Source organism: Diachasmimorpha longicaudata, chromosome 5 (genome assembly GCF_034640455.1).
Source record: "Diachasmimorpha longicaudata isolate KC_UGA_2023 chromosome 5, iyDiaLong2, whole genome shotgun sequence".
NCBI lineage: Eukaryota > Metazoa > Arthropoda > Insecta > Hymenoptera > Braconidae > Diachasmimorpha > Diachasmimorpha longicaudata.
Genome location: NC_087229.1, coordinates 5,047,639 through 5,064,895, shown reverse-complemented (window position 1 = coordinate 5,064,895; position 17,257 = coordinate 5,047,639). Strand labels below are relative to the sequence as shown.

Sequence of the window (17,257 nt, the reverse complement as noted above, 5' to 3'; positions counted from 1 at the left end):
CTATGATAATTATTTTTATTTGTTTCGAAGTTTCACATTCCGAAACTTGAATTGAAGGCCCAGGAAATGAGGGAATGAAGTCTTCGTCAACGATATGACTACTGCTACCCCATGTGGGTTGGAGCTACATTGGTATTTAGTATATGGGATCCATATAGAATGGCCCGTATTTGATGCCAATATTCACCCCCATTCGTCAAACTTTCTCTCGTATCGATGAGACAAATTTCATATTGAACCGGAATTAATTATGTTGATATAATTGGTGGAATGATTGATACAATTCTTTAAATATTTTATTTATTATAATATACATTTATTAAAGTAAAATTGACTAACATTTTTATCCGTCGATTGAATTTGTTTGCTATTTTTCAATGCATTTTATAATCAATGATGAATTCCAAGAAATTAACAAACAATGGAGAATGTCAGAAAATTTTTGATATTCTATCTCTTGGGCATATAATATCTTCCTGAGTCGGAAAAATATCTTCAAACAATTTAACGAATTTCTCGAAGGGACATACTTCCCCACAATTTGGAATATTCAGCGGAATTTGGACCATTGGAATTCCTTTGTAATAAAACACCTGAAAAAAATATTAGCCTCAGTTAATGAAAGGAATTGTTATTATTTCAAATAATGGATTTTGCAGTAGTACTATTATCCCTCACGTTGATGAATGCAGAGGTCGATATGATTTTTTTGATATTGTTTATAATTTTAAATTCACCTTGACATAATATTTTGACTCATTATCCTCCAGTAACTCAATGAAAATAGCGCTGGAATATTGAGCTCCATGAGGTTCAATGTGATTAAATATCTCCAGAAATGCCACGATGTTGTAGTCATGACCTCCGTAGAAATTCATTTTGAGATCAGGCTCTTCTCCACTGATCACCGATGACATTGTGTCAGTAAAGTTCTTCAGCATAATGCCTAAAAACAGGCGATTCTTCTTGAAGTCCTCTTTTTAACGAGATAACAAATCAAAGTACTTAACAAAACAAATTACTTCAACTGTATGTTTTCTCTAGAAAAAAATTTTGGAAAAAAAATTAAAATAGAACTGAAAATTCCAACTCAAAAAACTGTATTAAAAAGGGCGCTTTTGGCTTCAATTTTTATAATAAAAACAAAAATTTTAAGATTTAATTTTATTATTTTTGAGAACTGAAAAATTGTTTGCGGGCGGAACTTCCCCCAATATTTTCAAGAATAATATTTTCTTACCCCCATTTAGGGTTTTTAGTCTCTTCGTATAACTGCCCATGCGGAAATGAAAGACAGCGGCTTCGGCCAGCAGCCCTTCAGGAAAAATTCCCTCCGTCCACTGAGGCAGTTCAAGTCCCATAAAATACAATGATTTCAGACTGGTGTAAATGCCAGCAACATCCTTTGTATCAACTACTGATTTACCGGTCCACTGGGTAAGATTTCTCGTCAAATCGTTGTACTTCGCCTCCGCCTCCCGGACCTCCGGCAGCTGCAGTGTCTTCTCCAACTCCGCTGCAAACCTAAAGGTAAAATCTTGACAGATCCCATATTCCGGAGTCAATGAGCCTGTTTTTGTGACACCTACTGGGGACACTCGATGGGCATCATGAGAACGTCGGGCCGTGGCACGTAATTGGTGATGACTGGCTGCCAGTGTAAGCTCGGGTTCCATTGCTCCGCTGGGGAAGGAGGAAAAGCACCTGCCATCGCTAGCTGCAGGGACATCTTAGTCCTGTCCTTATCAGAACTCCGGGCCCGCACCATTTTTGGATGATATGTGGCTCCCAGGAATTCGTTGTACTGTCGGCGAACGTAGAGACCAAAATCATAACTGCGTTGCTTCCCTTGCTGTAATTCAAAAATGTTCACTAAAAATTACAAAACTCAAAATTGTAAAATGTAAATTTCTATCCAAATTTGAAGTTGAAAATTTACACTCTTCATTTTGATTTACAATTTGCTTTTCTTGTTGTAAAAAATAGTAATTTGATAATCATAGTGATTATTTAATCCGTTGAGATTTGAAATATTTCTATTGGAAAATTGCCAGAATTATTGCGATGTATTTTGTTCGGTTTGAATACATTTTAGGTCACTATCACAGATAAGAATATTTTTGTGCAACTTACATTGGTCAATTGTCCGTGCCCGTAAGGGGAAAAGGTCTCGTTTGCGTACGGATTTGTGGGAAACACTTCGGTTCCGCTTTCCAATGGAGTTCTGTCCCCATGACGAAATATCTTTTCAACATAATACTTGATTTATTATCTAAAATCAAGAGCAGTTAAAATAGTACAAAAAATTGTCAAAGGTTTTCAGAAAAATTCTGCTACGAAAACTTAATAAATGGCAATTCGTCGTCCGCGAAAAATTTCCTCTCTATGACATTTAACCTCATCTCCATTAGTCTAAGAATTTATTTTTAAAAATTTTCTTCCTATAGAAAAAATCCCTCAAAAAAGTAGACCAATTGTTAGGTAATTATTGTTAAATGGGTGCGGTAATTTCCTCTGAAAGCTCAGAATGCCATACAATTTCCAAATTAACTGGTAATTTCTGCTAAATTCTGTTCGTCCCGTATTTTCAGATAGAAATCTCTAGAGGATTGTGGTGATCTTTGCGAACCATCCCACCGGAAATGACTTCTGATTTAATCTGGGTAATGCCCACCACATTCAGGAACTTAAGCTTCAGTCCGGCGATCGCCTGAATTCCCAGAAAAAGAAACACCCAAAGAGCAACTGAATTCACTATTCGAAACATGAGTGAAAAAAATTATTGAAATATTTCACTGAGTGTCAGTGTTACTTCGACGACTGAAGCTACGGAGGGACGAGCCTCGTGCAGATTGATAATTGAGAAAAATATATGTTATTAATGACGACCAGTAGAGAAAAATGGAAAGCGATTGCCCATGACCTGTGGACTTGAATTAGTGATATAACTTTGTATTTTTCCTGATTGGAACTTAAACTAGAGAATTCTTGACGAGATTCTCTGCTAAGAACATTATTACCACCACCAACTAAAAATCTGTAATAAAAATGGCTGAATACGATGAGAAATATTCAGTAAAAATTCCGATAAAGTTCCGTAATTCACTAGCGAGAATAAAGATCTTCGAAAAATTACGGAATGTTCAGTAAAATTATGTAAATAGTACGACAAGGTGGGTGCGAAGGAATATTTTACTTAACGAAAATATTTATTAATACGACGGTGCACATTGTCTCCTTATCAACGTTTGAAAATTCATTTTACGAAACATTATTTACATAACGAGGGCCTTCGCCTGTGTCTTTGTCAGTGTTCACCTGTACTATCAGCCTCGCACTTCTGAATTTCTCTTGATAACAAAGTTTACTGAATTTTTTTTTTCAAATTTTATGACATCGGCATAATGAAAGTCCTTAAATTTTCACTGATTGTGATTTCAATTCTCCTTGGAGTTCAGCAAGTGGTGGGTCAGGAACTAAAATTGGTGACTGTGGTGCGTACGATTGTGGGAGTCGAATCAACGATTTTTATTTGTTTATATTTTCCAATTCCAAAGAATCAAAGAATTTTATTTGTTTAGACTTTTCAATTCAAAAGAAAACTTTTTAAAAACTTCCCCAATGAAAATTCCAGAGAAGACTCTTCCAAGACTTTTTGTTTGTTTATATTTTTTAATTCCAGATTTTTCGACATGGCGATCGGGCTCCTCTGGCTGATGACGGAGAATCATTCCCCACGAGTCCTTATTTAAACTCACAATTCCTACCTTATGGTCCTTCACAATTGACCAATGCAAGTTATACATATACTTACTCACTTACCTTACTTACCTTACCTTACCTTACTTACTTATTGTATACTTATTCTCATACTACGCGGAGGGATAAAATTACTGTAAAACACTCCGTGCTACGCGCAGTGTAGCAAAAATTACAGTAAAATAAGGGCAATTGTGTAGGGGAGGGGCTTTTTACGGTAATTTTTGTCGATACCCGAAGAGAAAAATTCAATAAAACTGATATATTTTTCCGTAATTCCAGAGCGACATCTAGTGGACTTTTCTCGATATCTAGTGAATTTTTCGGCGCGTTCCATATTTTTTATCTCAATTTTCCGTGAAAAATTGCGATACCGTCACGTAAATTTTCTTCATCACTTTCGTGGCCGGCGACTTTGACTCTCGTAATTTTTATAGAATATTTCTTTTCATGTAACTTGGAAAAAAATGATGTCTTGTAGTCCTCGACTTTTCGCACGCACGTGTAACGTTAATGAGAACATTAAAGGTCTCCACCTTTAATAGGTGATGCAAAGGTGGAGACCTTTAATAGGTGATGCAAATGAGAAAAGTAATAAATATTCTAATTTGACCTGCGCTCATTTATCTAGGAAGGAAGAAAGCGGGAGTATGAGCTGGGTATTCACATTCGTCAACAATACGATAAATTCCTAGGACCCCTTTATCACCCCGCGAACATCATCGCTCATAGTTCTGACACTGACAGAACGAAAATGTCTCTGCAGCTGGTCATGGCAGGACTTTTTCCTCCCGCACCTGAACAGCAGTGGAATCCACTCCTCGATTGGCAGCCAGTTATCGTGAATTATCTCCCGTATCCAAACCCACTCCTGTCGTACACCAATTGTCCGGAGTGAGTGAATATCGACTCCAAGAGCTCAATTTTCTGTGCAGCAAAAAAATGCGTTTTACACCCAATATTTTATTCAATTTCTGTCGAATTTTTATTGAGAATTTAATTATTTTCATGAGATCTCCGAATTTTTACGGCGTATTTCTTCCAAAAAAAATATCCAACCGAAACTTAAAAAAAATGGGGAAATTTTAGGCGAACAATTTGTAATAATTATTATTAATTTATAAATGAAAAATTCCCAGAAAATTGAATTCTATAAATTTTTTCTCAACATAAATATGACATAAATTATGGAAACGAAACTCGTGTCTCCCCAGATATCGAGAGGAAGTGGAGATCGTAGAGCAATCGCCTGACGTCCAGGAGATGATTTCGCAACATAATGAATTAGTGAAAAATCTCACCCAATGGACCGGACGACCGATCGCGAAAGCAAAGGACTTTGAAGATCTCTACGGGTACCTCAGTGCATTAGCCGCTATGGGCCTCAAGCTGCCTGACTGGACCCACGATATTTTCCCTGATGGGGAGATGCTTGACCTCGCAACTTTAAGTTTTCGTGTTTACAGCTACACTCACAGGCTGAAAATGCTGAATGGAGGTGAAAATTCAATGTTGTAATAACGCATTATTTATCCCTAATTTTCTATTGTTTATTCATTCAGATTTTACTAATTGATGGGCAGCACCCTACACGCCGAGAAATATTCAGTAGTAATACCTCAAGACCTTCAAAATTATTATTATTACTATTATATTATTATTATTATATTTTCCGAGAGTTTCTTTCTGCGAAACTTATCCCAATTTTTTCTCTGAACGTTCCATACTTTTTTGAAGGTTCAGAGCTTTTTCTAAAAGTTCATTGAAAAATTGCGTAATTGAACCGTAATTCTCACTGGCAGATTACGGAACAGGCCCATCATTTTTCAAAAAATTTTCTCCCCCTGTATCAGCCTGAAAAATCCAGAGTTATTTGATTTTCAAAATTTTCATTCGCATTATTTATGTCAGGTAGAGTTTTAAAAAATTTTACGGAGAGTATGCAAGCAGTAGTCGAGGGCACCGAATCGCAAGTAAAAATGTTTCTGCTGAGTGGCCACGATTTAAATATCGCTGCTCTTCTGATCGCTCTAGGAGTTTACACGAGGCACCAACCGGCTTTCAGCAGCGCAGTATTTTTTGAATTATCGGAAAATGCCGGTGAATATTATGTCAGCGTAAGTCGGATGCGTTTTTATGCAGATGCGTTTCAATGCCCTTCCTCACCACTATGTCGATACTAATCTGTACTGGTGTTCGTTTTATCTATCATTTCAGATCTTCTACTATCTGGGAATCCCCCCAGAGCGCCTCAGGCTCGAAATTCCTGGATGCGAGGACTTGTGTCCATTTACGCAGTTCCTGGAAATGTACAGAGACATTTTCCCCACTGAGGAAGACGTGAAATGCTGAAAATTTCAAATTGTGAAACTAATTTCATCAAATTCAGAGCGAGCGATTGCAGATTAACAAATTATAGAAGTTATCGATGGTGATGCAGTAATAATTAGTTAGTTCATTCATTGCATGGGAGGTTTTAATTTTTTATGTGATAAACCCTCTAGAAAATCATGAAATCAAAATCCTAAAAACTAGAATTTTTTCAAAACGAAATTTATAACTTTTTCATTTTACTTTTTTCGCGGGATGAAATTCTTTAAAAATCAATGAATCAAAATTATAAAATACTCTAGATATTTTTAGATAACATAATTCCAACGAATATGACTCCCATGAGGATAAAAAACCACAATAAATTTTCCCCAAATTTTCCTCGAACAAAATCAGACGAAGAACCAAAAAAAATTGAAATAAAAAAAATCAAAATCGTGGTATATGAAAAGGTGACAGTCCATAGATCATTGTTAATAAGTTATTGATAATTAAAGTGACTGATTGCGAAGGAAAAAACTCGTTACAATCGAACGTTGAATTCCTTTCCACATTGACAGGTATTTCCTCAATGCAGTGTATGAAAGATTTTTTTCTCCCATTCATTCACGCGACATCCTCTGAAAATTCATGTACCAACAATGTCCATTCGAATTTCTATTTCTGCGTTGGCCATTCTTTTCCTTCCAAAGAAACTTTGCAGGAAAAGAATAGGATAATCATCATCATTGTTGTGCAGTGAGGCTAATAATTAGTCATTTATCCCATAAATTAAGGCAACAAACGTAAACCAATAATGAGCACTGAAGGATATGATGTAGATTGGAGCGTATCCTGGTCTATATAAGCGTCTTGTTCGGATGGTGGTAGCTCAGTCCTTTGTCAAATTGTTGCCAACATGTCGCCAATCTCACGTTATCCAATAATTTTTTTTCTGCTTGTGGTTGGACTCCACACAATTGTTGGGTGGCAGTACAAATTAGTGAATGTGGTGAGTCAATATGTGCAAAAAAATCGAAAGAAAATTTCTTAACTGTGAAATAGAATTTTTCCGGACGAGTGCGGAAAATGCGTCAATTATATTGTTCTTGAATATGATCATGTCAATTATAAATTTGAGTGAATTCTTGCAATAATTATGAGCATTGAAAAATTCATCGAAATTCTTCCCTCAAGAAAATCACAAATTTAGAAAAACTAAATAGTTATTAATACAGTTCGTTCAATATCACATACAAGATACTTCTTCTCTCGAGTAATATCATTATCGCAATTTAAACCTAACTCGGCCCCCCTTGGCAGCCATTAGACCGGACAAATACAATTACAAAAACATAAATACTTTTCTCAAATCAATGGATATTTGGCAAAAATAATTTCTTTTTTCCGATACGACCATTTTCCTCACTCGTGATGAAATGTGCTGTTTCATTATGATGTAATGACAGATATGAACTATGTTTTGTCATAAGAATAGAAATATTCCTCATTTAACGATGAAATTTATAAAAAACTATTCCAGGTGTTTCGCCATGGCGACAGGACTCCCTTAATCGACGATGACGAGCCCTTTCCTACCAGCCCATATTTGAATTGGACGTTTTATCCCTTCGGATCGGCCCAGCTAACTAATGTAAATTGAAACCCTTTTTCACGATGATAAAAGTTGGATAAAAATCACCTAACAAAATTATTCACTGCAATAAATAAATCAAACGCAATAGTGACCTCTGAATAATAATAACAAAATAATAAGTGAGCAATTTTTGAATGAAATTGACGGGAAGACTGGTATTTAGAAAAATTACAGTCGCATTCAGTAAATTTCCTCGTCCAGCGAAAGAAAATTCACAGTTCGGCCTCGACATACTGTAAAAAAATACTAAAAATCAAATCAAATTCACTCGACAAGGTGACTCATTCGATAATTTTTATCCAACTTTTCTCCCCCTAAGGGGATTGAACCGTAATTTTACAAAATTATTAATTATCCCTATCTCCTTCAGGAAGGAAAAAAACGTGAATATGACCTCGGTATTCACATTGGCGATAGATACCGTGATTTTCTCGGTGACATCTACGTACCAAAATCGATTATCGCCCGGAGTTCAGATTATGACAGGACGAAGATGTCCCTGCAGCTGGTGATGGCGGGAATGTTTCCACCTGTGCAGATACAACGCTGGCACCCCGCTCTCCTTTGGCAGCCAGTGGTTGCCAATTATGTGCCATTTCCTGACTCTCTTCTGAGGCCTATGAGCTGTCCACGGTTAGTGAAGTTAAAGACAATGCAAAGGGGATGCAGGGATCGTTAATTTAAAAAATTATATGGAACTGAAGAAATATTAGCAGGAGATGAAAATAGTATGTTTTGATACAAGTGCGATAGGCACTTTTTGACACGGGCTGAACGTAGCAGTAGTGACAAAAAACTATATTATATGTCTATATTATATCATAGAAGGGGGGTTTAAGGGTCACGAAAATCAGAGTGTGAAAATTTAATCTCTAATTGCAAAAGTAATAATTGTTTACCCGAAAAAGCTCAATTTTCGTGAGTTTTCAAGATGAAACGATTTTATGAATATTTGAATTTGCAATTTAAGGGTCATAAGAATCGCGAGGGTCAAACATAACTGAATGTTCGCCATTCGATTTTAGACATTGAATTTCCACAGTCGTGACCGTCGTGACTCTTTGAAAATTTTCAGGTACAGATTAGTAGTCTACGGTATTACTATTGTTATTGAAATTATATTAGTACAATAATAAAAATTATATCAATACTTAAAATTAATTCTAGATACAAGAAAGAGCTGAAATCTGTGGAGGAATCACCCGAAGTCCAGCTGGAACTCTCGAAGTACCGGGATTTCATGAAAGACCTCACGGAGTTGACCGGAAAACAAATGGAAACCGCCAAAGATGTGGAAGGACTGTACAACGGTTTGATGGCACTGGACTCCATGGGGCTTCCCCTGCCTGAGTGGACAGAGGGAATTTTTCCCCGTGGACTCCTGCATGAAGCCGCAACCCTCAACTATCGCGTCGTCAGTTGGAACAAGAGGATGAAAACCTTGAACGGAGGTCTGAAACAGAATCAAATCCCCAACTTCCCTATTTCGATTTTTATCCATTGAGAATGATCCACATTCGTTGTCCCATAACTCGCGTTTTGCAATTTTGTTTTCTATTTAATTAATGATGAGATCGACGCGAAAAAATGTAACGTTAAGGGATTTTTTTGATCCCTTCTTTCGATATTTTTTTGTTTCTTTTTAAAAGTTTAGAAAAAAAACGCAGGAAAATGTTCCATTGTCATTGAATAATGACAAACATCAATACATTTAATTTGTCAAGTTAATCTCATTGTATATTTCCTAGAAAATCGAAACAACGGAATTTTATACAAAAAGGGTCTGGAACATCCTTAAATAACTCCGTTAACAATTTTTTTAATTCGGAAAAATTACCACGAGTGAAATTTCATTGAAATTATTGCAGGAATGCTTCTGAAGAACTTCACAGACAACATGTTGCTAGCGGCCACCTTGAAGAATGAATCCCCCGTGAAAATGGTGCTGTTAAGTGGCCACGAGATCAATCTAACTGCTCTTCTGGACGCTCTAGGAGTTTATAAACCCCATGTGCCTGCGTACTCCAGCGCCATGTTTGTTGAATTGTTAGAGAATAATAACAAATACTACGTCAGGGTAAGAATCGCCAAATCCATCAATTTTCCAACGAATGATCGTTAATTTAAATAACTCCAAATTAATTTTATTCTCTCGATTTTCTGTAGATATTGTACTATCTGGGGATTCCCCAAAAGACAGTCCAAGTGACCATCCCCAAGTGTGGGAAGCTATGTCCTCTTAACAGGTTCATCGAATTGTACTCCGACATCTTCCCCTCGGCAGAAGATGTAAACTGTGTGCCATAATTTATTATAAATAGATACCTCATCAGTATTCCTTGTCAAAGAATGTTTACTTTAAGTTGATTGAGATTAATAAACGCATTTACATTGAACAATAATAATAGTTTATTTATCTTTGCAGATATATTAGACCCATTTCCTGCTATAAATAGATGTTTCCTTAATGTATACATTCGTGCCACATTTAGACTGAATAATTTATACCTATTTATTGATCAATGCCCTCGTGATGGTAATCGTTGTAATTAAAATATATCAATGAGGAGAATCCCGAGACGATCGTGATTCCCCGGTCATCAATTCCTTTCACTTCTAATGACGTACGAGATCGTTTGACAGGTCAGTAATCACCGGACACAGCCGACGATGTTAATGCAACAAAAAAATGAACATTCTGTATTACTAGAAAAAAATTTTTTTCCGAACTTATGAAAAAGTCAAAGTGTTAGAATAGGACTACATTTGTATTTGGGTAAGTGGAGTCCTCACAAGGATATTGATAGTCGATAAGGATATTGAATTAGTCGTAACATGAAAGCAATGTTGGAACAGTTGCAAATGAGTTTATAAAAATATATAATTGTCTACTGATTAAAAGACTTTTATTTATTAGAAAACAAAGACAAAATTATCATATCCTTTACATAGTCTATGTGCACCCCCATTACGTCCTCCTCGGTATGTGCGCCCTTTAGACAACAGTTCTTGGCCAGCTCATCGGCTTCAACTGGTAATAAACAAAGTATTTAACTGTTTCTTAAAATTTATTCCCTCGCTTGCACCCATATTCCAATATTTACCATAGAATTATCAAAATTACGTGTAAATTTCCCAATCTATTCCAGTTAATTTTGTGTTTTCCAATTCTCAATAACGGAAGTCACATTTTTTCGCCTCAAGTTCAACGTCCAAAGGAAACAGCTCGTAGACCATTATTCCGAGAATATTTTGCTGAGAAAATTTTCATACGAGAGATATGTAACCAGGTGATTATTTCCAGGAAAAAATGGATTATTTATGGCATAAGTCTCTCGGCTCGGAGCACCACTTTCCTTTTCCTTAGCGAAATCATTCGTTATCGAGAAGTCACCTATTGATCATAACTTTGGGACTTCCCTGAATGAGAATCCGACTAAATGGTCAAGGATTCCATCCGTCCATCAAGGCCGGATTACTTCGAATTGCGGGAAAATCGATCAGACACGGATGATTCAATATGCACATGACAGCTCGGCTAACGACTTAATTCTGTAAAAAAAAGTTCTAAAAATATCATCATTCTTCATCATTACACAACTGGCATGACGCGCATCGCATAATGACCCGAGTCGGATGTATTTCCTTGCGGGCTTTTTCTTCCTTTTGCCGAGGTTTACCGGCAATTGCCATAGGAAAACCAACGGGAAAACAACGGCTCCCGTGCGTACTACAACACATTTGTAAATTTATATTAATTGCTCTGCCATTTCCTTATCAGTAGCTGAGAATTATTAATCCTTGATGAACCCTGAGGTATATAATGCGATGGCAGGGAATTTCCTGGGCACATCAACATTAGCCGCGGAGTTGGGAAGTGATTGGATAGATCTTCATCATGTCGAGGATTCTTCATGCTCAAGTCATTTCATTGCTGATTGTCATTGGGGTGCACGCCATTGGGGGATTGCACACCAAGTTTGTAAATGTGGTATGTGTTTCTGACTATTTAGTGATTATTTTCGAAATTTTTTTTCAATGATTCAGATAGCAAACTTTTTTAAGCTGAGCGAACTCGCAGTTCGAATTACGGAATTAGTTTTTTTTATTCTCCTGATGGAAGAGACGAAAACAAAATGGAATGAAAAATGTGATTAGGTTAATTGGCATTTTTTGCTGGCTATAATCTGTCAGACGTTCTAATAGAAGTTTAAAAAATTGAGTTGACAATTTGACAAAACGATTGACATGAAATGAGTGGATGTTTTGTAGTTTCATGAAAAATTATGTTTCAGGTTTTTCGTCATGGAGACAGGACCACATTGGACAATGCTGATGAACCCTTTCCAACTAGTCCATACCTTAACTGGACTTTCTATCCTTATGGATTGGGACAGTTGACCAATGTGAGTACATCGTTCTTTTTTTTTAAATCCACCGCATGTCCGATTATAGTTCTCATGAGATTAATTGATTGATTGGCTAAATTTGACCGAATAATCGTGTAGAAATGATCTTAAAAAATTCCAACAAAATCTAACTCCTGATGAAGAAAACTATTTGATAAAAATTACGGGACTCTGTGAAAAAATTTCTATAAAATTCCGTAAAGTTCGAAAAAGGTAAAATTTTCCTCAACCACATTTTGCTCCGAAATTACGGAAAAGATACGTAATTTCTATCAAATATTCCTCTCCCTGTGGAGTTTAGTAGTCGTGGTACTAACATTTCGGAAAATTGTTAGTTGAAATTTAATAACTGATCGTCTGTAAAATATTCAGCAAGGAAAACGACGTGTCTACGATCTTGGTGTTCACATCCGCCAAAGATACGGTGATTTCCTAGGCGATGTCTATCACCCGAGTGCGATTATCGCTCGTAGCTCGGACTACGATAGAACGAAGATGTCACTTCAACTGGTGATGGCAGGGATGTTTCCACCTGCACCCGAGCAAATGTGGCATCCGGATTTCAACTGGCAACCGGTTATCGCCAACTACATTCCATATCCCGATACTTTACTGAGGCCTCAGGACTGTCCGAGGTGAGTTGACGCCGATGGTCGTAGATTTTCTCTTCATCACATTAATAAAAAAAAATCAGAATAAAAAATAACCCTAGAAAATTCGAACATTTTTTGAGCTTCTTCTCACTCATTAAATCTCAATTGACAATTCTGATTTAATTTATTAATCAGTGAGATTTAATCTCAATTGTCTCCTTGGACCTGAAATTGATGAGTTTATCATCACTTTAGGTTTAAAGAAGAGCTCAGGACTGTGGAAGAATCCGTAGACTTCAGGAGAGAGTTGATAGAGTACCAACGACTGATGGAATTCCTCACCAAGTGGACTGGAAAGCCGATTAAGACTGCCCTGGACATGGAGGGCCTCTACAATAGTCTGAAGGCGTTGAATGCCATGGGACTTAGACTGCCAGAATGGACCTCGGGGATTTTTCCTTATGGGAAATTGCATGACGGAGCTATTCTCAATTATCGGGTCATGAGCTGGAGTGAAAGACTGAAAGTGCTGAATGGAGGTGAGAAAATATTAAGATTAACATGAGAGAATAGTCAGAATATCCGCAATGAACAGTTGTTTTTGAGGTTCCAAAGATTCAAAATTGAAATATTTTATTTATATTCTTCCAAGCAATCATAATCCACTACAGGAAAAATGATTAAACTAGGTAATTCGATCTCCGGATCTCCTGATTTTTATTATTCACATCCAATACATGACGTTGTGGAAGTTTTCTAGGGACCGTACCATTAGCCCATTTTATTTTCATTATTATAATTAAATTATTACAAAGAAAATAAATAAATTATTCAGGAATGCTTCTGAAGAACTTCACCGATAATATGTTGTTGACTGCGACCGCCGCGAAAGAGATGCCGTTAAAAATGGTCCTGCTCAGCGGTCACGAGATTAACCTGACCGCCCTCATGGAGACCCTCGGAGTTTACAACCCGCACGTGCCGGAATATGCCAGTGCCTTATTCGTTGAATTATTAGAAGAGCGTAAGGAATACTTTGTCAGGGTAAGAACGACCTTCACATTGATAACAATTTGCAAAAAGAATAATCACAATTTCGCCCGATCCATATTAATCAAAATTTTTCTGCTTCAGATAATTTATTATCTCGGAGATCCACAGGAAATAACGCAGATAAACATCCCCAGGTGTGGGAGGATATGTCCTCTCAACAGGTTTATACAATTATACTCTGATGTTCTGCCTTCAGTGGACGATATCAACTGCATGCCATAAAGAGGACAAGTTGTTGTTCATTTTTACCTTCAGTATTTGTAATAGGAATTTTTAATTGCGTTAGGGTTAAGATACGAATAAAATTAATTATTTATATTAAATGTCGTCAGGGTCTGAATGATTTTCCGCAAATTGACTTAGGATTAATATACGAATAAAACTAATTATTTACACTAAACGTCGTCAGGGTCTGAATGACTTTTCGAATTTTTTTTCTTATAATTATGATGGGAAAAGGTGAAATGAGGGAAATTAACGCATCTCCAATGTTCAGTATGTTCAGTGACTGGAGTCACTAATTAGGACGGATCTCAGCCCCTAGTTAATCGTTATCACTGAATTGAAAAAATTTAATTGTAAAAATATCTCCCACTGATGCGACTTGGACGAATGCGAGTCCCCACAAATCCATTTATGACTGTGATAAGCCTCACCTTTTATCGAATTTTATTGGATTACTTTTTTATGAGAGGTAAATGAACAAGTGACGCTTCGTTTGAGTATCGCAGTCTGATATTCGCGAACGTGTGAAGCTCTTCGTTATTCGGATAAAATCAGGAATTTTAATCTGTGAGCTTTACTCGTTATGATGAGAGTTTCTTCTTGCGTTATTGTGCTGGTGTTTTTCGTCGATTTTCAGATAGTTCTGGGGCTGAAGTACAAATTTGTTAATGTGGTGAGTGGCTCAGGATTTCTGGAAATTTAATTATTGTCAGTAAATAAACAATAAATTCAAACAAATAAAAGTAATCATCTTTGTGTATATTTATTTCTCGATTTATAAGGTTCGATGTTACAATTGTAAATTACTAATGTTGGGAAATTATTAAGGTTCACTGATTTTCAGTGAGTTTGAAAAAAAAATCAATTTAATATGAATTTTCTTTCCGTCAATAATTTTTAAATTCATGAAAGAATTCCTTGATAAGTGATGTAGTCGACAATCCTTTAAACTCCGTTATTAATTACAAAAGGAGACCAGTTCACAGCTATAAAATTCAGCTCGACTCAAAATTGATTGAGACTGATAAATCTTTATTCCAGATTTTTCGACACGGAGATCGCGCCCCATTAAACGACGATGACGAACCATTCCCGACTAGTCCGTACTTGAATTCGACTTTCCCTCCCAACGGAGCTGGACAGTTAACAAATGTGAGTGAGTTAATAATTAAACAATCTCTCTAACTATTCATTTCAAATTGAAATTTTTCATTTAAAGTATCACCTCAGAAGAACGAATAATTGCAAAAATTGAAATATTAATGAAAAGTAGAACTAAATAAATTTATTAATAGTTTATTTTTCACGTGATGTTTCCTGAGGAATTTCATTTTATAGATTATAATTATCTCCTCCTTCAAAAAAATAGAGAATCGAATTGTTACAAATTTATAAATCAATTCAAAAAGCTTTCAATGTAGCATTGGAAATTTTAAACAAACTGTTAAATTAAATTACAGTTAATGAACTAAAATATTATCACAAAAAATTAAAATCTCAAATGAAAAATAAATAAATAAAAAATTGAAACAGGGATTAAGAGAAATGGAAATCTTTATAAAATTCTCAGGTAAGTCGACTTTTGCTCTGAAGTCTCTCATTACCATTATCATTTCTCAATTAATTTCGCATTATGCACTATAAATCCTTCGCTTCCTCGTAATTTCCTTATTTTTCTCAGATGGGAAAAAAACGCGTGTACGACCTCGGTGTTTACATCCGCAATCAGTACAGCGAATTACTGGGAGACTTTTATCACCCAAGTGTCATAATTACCCGGAGTACAAACTCGGACAGAACGAAAATGTCATTGTTGGCAACGATGGCAGGATTATTCCCTCCCGCATCGGAACAACATTGGAATTGGAATTTGAACTGGCAGCCAGTCGTCATCAGCTATCCGCAGGAAGAAGATGTCCTTTTGCATCCGTACTACTGCCCAAAGTATGTTACCCCAATTCTCAGCACTTTTTAAAACCCTAGATTGATTATCCTACGAGTAAAATGTCACAAGACAAGATGTCATGTATAAATTATTATGTCTAGATTTGTGAGAGAACTCAAACTCGTGGAAGACTCCCCAGAGGTGCAACAAGAACTCAGTCAGTACCGCGAGATGATGAAGAACCTCACGGAATGGTCCGGCAAGCCGATCGTCTCCGCGAAGCACTGCGACGGCCTTTACAACGGTTTAATGGGGTTGTACTCCATGGGACTCGAACTACCCCCCTGGACCTCGGGTCTTTTTCCCCACGGGCCGCTATTAAATTGTACAACTCTCAACTACCGAGTCTACAGTTGGAATCAGAGGATGAAGACGTTAAATGGAGGTCAGCAATAAACACAAAGAAAAATTCATTAAAAAATTACGTAAAAGTTCTGCAATTAAAAAGAAGGTTTTGTAGTTATAGGTAAAACCGACCGATTTTTCGTGAATTTTTCTTTCCGGATTTTCCTCTTGATTTTCAGTACAAATGTTTATTCCACCAGGAATGCTCCTGAAGACCTTCACCGACAACATGTTGGCAGTTGCCACGGGGAATTGGACCTCTCAACCGCGAATGATGCTGATGAGTGGACATGAAATAAATCTGACGTCTTTTCTTGATGCCCTCGGTGTCTACCAACCCCATGTGCCGGAATATGCGAGCGCCATTTTTGTTGAGTTACTGGAGGACGAGACTGAGTATTACATCAGTGTGAGTGCTAATTCGAAGAATTTACATTTTCAACGGCGACAGAACTCCAGAAATTCCAATGAAGGGGAGTCTTCCAGAGGGATCGCCTGATCAAATTGATTTTTCTAATTACAGTAAACAATTTGTTGGTTTTGATTAACTCTAATTTCCAAAATCTAAACATCATTAATTATACGTAATTAATATGGTTTCATTCATTAGATGTGATTAATGTGGTTTTATTAATGAGAAAAGCCAATTTGATCATGCGATCCCTCTGCAAGATGACCAGTAACAGCACCGCCAGACTTTTATTTGTCTTCGCGTTTTCCGGTGATTTCAGGACAAAATAATCGGTCGAGATCAGTTAACAGAACGATTACTAGAGAAATTTGTTCGAATTTCCATCTCCCATTACTTTGCAGATATGGTATTACCTGGGGATTCCCCCGAGGAAAACGCGCATAACCGTTCCGGGATGCGCAAACTTATGTCCTCTCGAGCAATTCGTGGAGTTGTACAGGAACATTTTGCCGACTGAAGACGATATGACATGCTAACTGCCGCAGAAAT

The 17,257-nt window shown here is 36.6% G+C and overlaps 5 protein-coding genes across 6 annotated transcripts; 4 read left to right on the top strand and 1 right to left on the bottom strand.

Moving 5' to 3' along the window:
- Positions 1–268: 268 nt before the first annotated feature.
- Positions 269–2,844, bottom strand: LOC135163173 (venom acid phosphatase Acph-1-like). Its single transcript, XM_064122427.1, has 6 exons — positions 2,675–2,844; positions 2,134–2,244; positions 1,590–1,852; positions 1,241–1,524; positions 738–946; positions 269–593 (listed from the first exon to the last, which is right to left on the bottom strand). Exons 1-6 carry the CDS (start codon positions 2,765–2,767, stop codon positions 432–434), a joined length of 1,122 nt encoding a protein of 373 aa, XP_063978497.1. The 5' UTR covers positions 2,768–2,844; the 3' UTR covers positions 269–431.
- A 447-nt stretch (positions 2,845–3,291) lies between these two features.
- On the top strand, positions 3,292–6,735 carry LOC135163177 (venom acid phosphatase Acph-1-like). Of its 2 annotated transcripts, none has more exons than XM_064122433.1 (6): positions 3,292–3,494; positions 3,683–3,797; positions 4,395–4,653; positions 4,974–5,257; positions 5,671–5,876; positions 5,977–6,735. In XM_064122433.1, exons 1-6 carry the CDS (start codon positions 3,405–3,407, stop codon positions 6,109–6,111), a joined length of 1,089 nt encoding a protein of 362 aa, XP_063978503.1. In that variant the 5' UTR covers positions 3,292–3,404; the 3' UTR covers positions 6,112–6,735. The 2 variants fall into 2 exon arrangements, with proteins under 2 accessions (XP_063978503.1, XP_063978501.1); XM_064122431.1 differs by having other exon boundaries at positions 3,293–3,494; positions 3,683–3,793; positions 4,391–4,653.
- Positions 6,736–6,884: 149 nt separating this feature from the next.
- LOC135163176 (venom acid phosphatase Acph-1-like) lies at positions 6,885–10,131 on the top strand. Its single transcript, XM_064122430.1, has 6 exons — positions 6,885–7,081; positions 7,613–7,723; positions 8,097–8,359; positions 8,894–9,177; positions 9,595–9,803; positions 9,893–10,131. The coding sequence occupies exons 1-6, from the start codon at positions 6,989–6,991 to the stop codon at positions 10,031–10,033; spliced, it is 1,101 nt and encodes a 366-aa protein (XP_063978500.1). The 5' UTR covers positions 6,885–6,988; the 3' UTR covers positions 10,034–10,131.
- Positions 10,132–11,559: 1,428 nt separating this feature from the next.
- On the top strand, positions 11,560–14,104 carry LOC135162600 (venom acid phosphatase Acph-1-like). Its single transcript, XM_064121247.1, has 6 exons — positions 11,560–11,717; positions 12,022–12,132; positions 12,508–12,770; positions 12,984–13,267; positions 13,564–13,772; positions 13,863–14,104. The coding sequence occupies exons 1-6, from the start codon at positions 11,625–11,627 to the stop codon at positions 14,001–14,003; spliced, it is 1,101 nt and encodes a 366-aa protein (XP_063977317.1). The 5' UTR covers positions 11,560–11,624; the 3' UTR covers positions 14,004–14,104.
- A 151-nt stretch (positions 14,105–14,255) lies between these two features.
- LOC135162601 (venom acid phosphatase Acph-1-like) lies at positions 14,256–17,251 on the top strand. Its single transcript, XM_064121248.1, has 6 exons — positions 14,256–14,679; positions 15,048–15,158; positions 15,688–15,950; positions 16,053–16,336; positions 16,497–16,705; positions 17,110–17,251. Exons 1-6 carry the CDS (start codon positions 14,590–14,592, stop codon positions 17,242–17,244), a joined length of 1,092 nt encoding a protein of 363 aa, XP_063977318.1. The 5' UTR covers positions 14,256–14,589; the 3' UTR covers positions 17,245–17,251.
- Positions 17,252–17,257: the final 6 nt, after the last annotated feature.

What these genes read in the sequence shown, in the direction of transcription:
- LOC135163177 (XM_064122433.1), top strand. Translation starts at nt 3,405, where the DNA reads ATGAAAGTCCTTAAATTTTCACTGATTGTGATTTCAATTCTCCTTGGA. An exon ending in TTCACAATTGACCAATGCAA is followed by an intron (nt 3,798 to 4,394) that starts GTTATACATATA and finishes TTATCTAGGAAG; the next exon opens with GAAGAAAGCGGGAGTATGAG. An exon ending in GCTGAAAATGCTGAATGGAG is followed by an intron (nt 5,258 to 5,670) that starts GTGAAAATTCAA and finishes TATTTATGTCAG; the next exon opens with GTAGAGTTTTAAAAAATTTT.
- LOC135163176 (XM_064122430.1), top strand. Translation starts at nt 6,989, where the DNA reads ATGTCGCCAATCTCACGTTATCCAATAATTTTTTTTCTGCTTGTGGTT. An exon ending in GATCGGCCCAGCTAACTAAT is followed by an intron (nt 7,724 to 8,096) that starts GTAAATTGAAAC and finishes TATCTCCTTCAG; the next exon opens with GAAGGAAAAAAACGTGAATA. An exon ending in GATGAAAACCTTGAACGGAG is followed by an intron (nt 9,178 to 9,594) that starts GTCTGAAACAGA and finishes AAATTATTGCAG; the next exon opens with GAATGCTTCTGAAGAACTTC.
- LOC135162601 (XM_064121248.1), top strand. Translation starts at nt 14,590, where the DNA reads ATGATGAGAGTTTCTTCTTGCGTTATTGTGCTGGTGTTTTTCGTCGAT. An exon ending in CATCCGTACTACTGCCCAAA is followed by an intron (nt 15,951 to 16,052) that starts GTATGTTACCCC and finishes TATTATGTCTAG; the next exon opens with ATTTGTGAGAGAACTCAAAC. An exon ending in GATGAAGACGTTAAATGGAG is followed by an intron (nt 16,337 to 16,496) that starts GTCAGCAATAAA and finishes TTATTCCACCAG; the next exon opens with GAATGCTCCTGAAGACCTTC.
- LOC135162600 (XM_064121247.1), top strand. Translation starts at nt 11,625, where the DNA reads ATGTCGAGGATTCTTCATGCTCAAGTCATTTCATTGCTGATTGTCATT. An exon ending in GATTGGGACAGTTGACCAAT is followed by an intron (nt 12,133 to 12,507) that starts GTGAGTACATCG and finishes TAAAATATTCAG; the next exon opens with CAAGGAAAACGACGTGTCTA. An exon ending in GTAAGGAATACTTTGTCAGG is followed by an intron (nt 13,773 to 13,862) that starts GTAAGAACGACC and finishes TTTCTGCTTCAG; the next exon opens with ATAATTTATTATCTCGGAGA.
- LOC135163173 (XM_064122427.1), bottom strand. Translation starts at nt 2,767, where the DNA reads ATGTTTCGAATAGTGAATTCAGTTGCTCTTTGGGTGTTTCTTTTTCTG. An exon ending in ATGCCCATCGAGTGTCCCCA is followed by an intron (nt 1,525 to 1,589) that starts GTAGGTGTCACA and finishes TTTTACCTTTAG; the next exon opens with GTTTGCAGCGGAGTTGGAGA. An exon ending in AGTCAAAATATTATGTCAAG is followed by an intron (nt 594 to 737) that starts GTGAATTTAAAA and finishes TATTTTTTTCAG; the next exon opens with GTGTTTTATTACAAAGGAAT.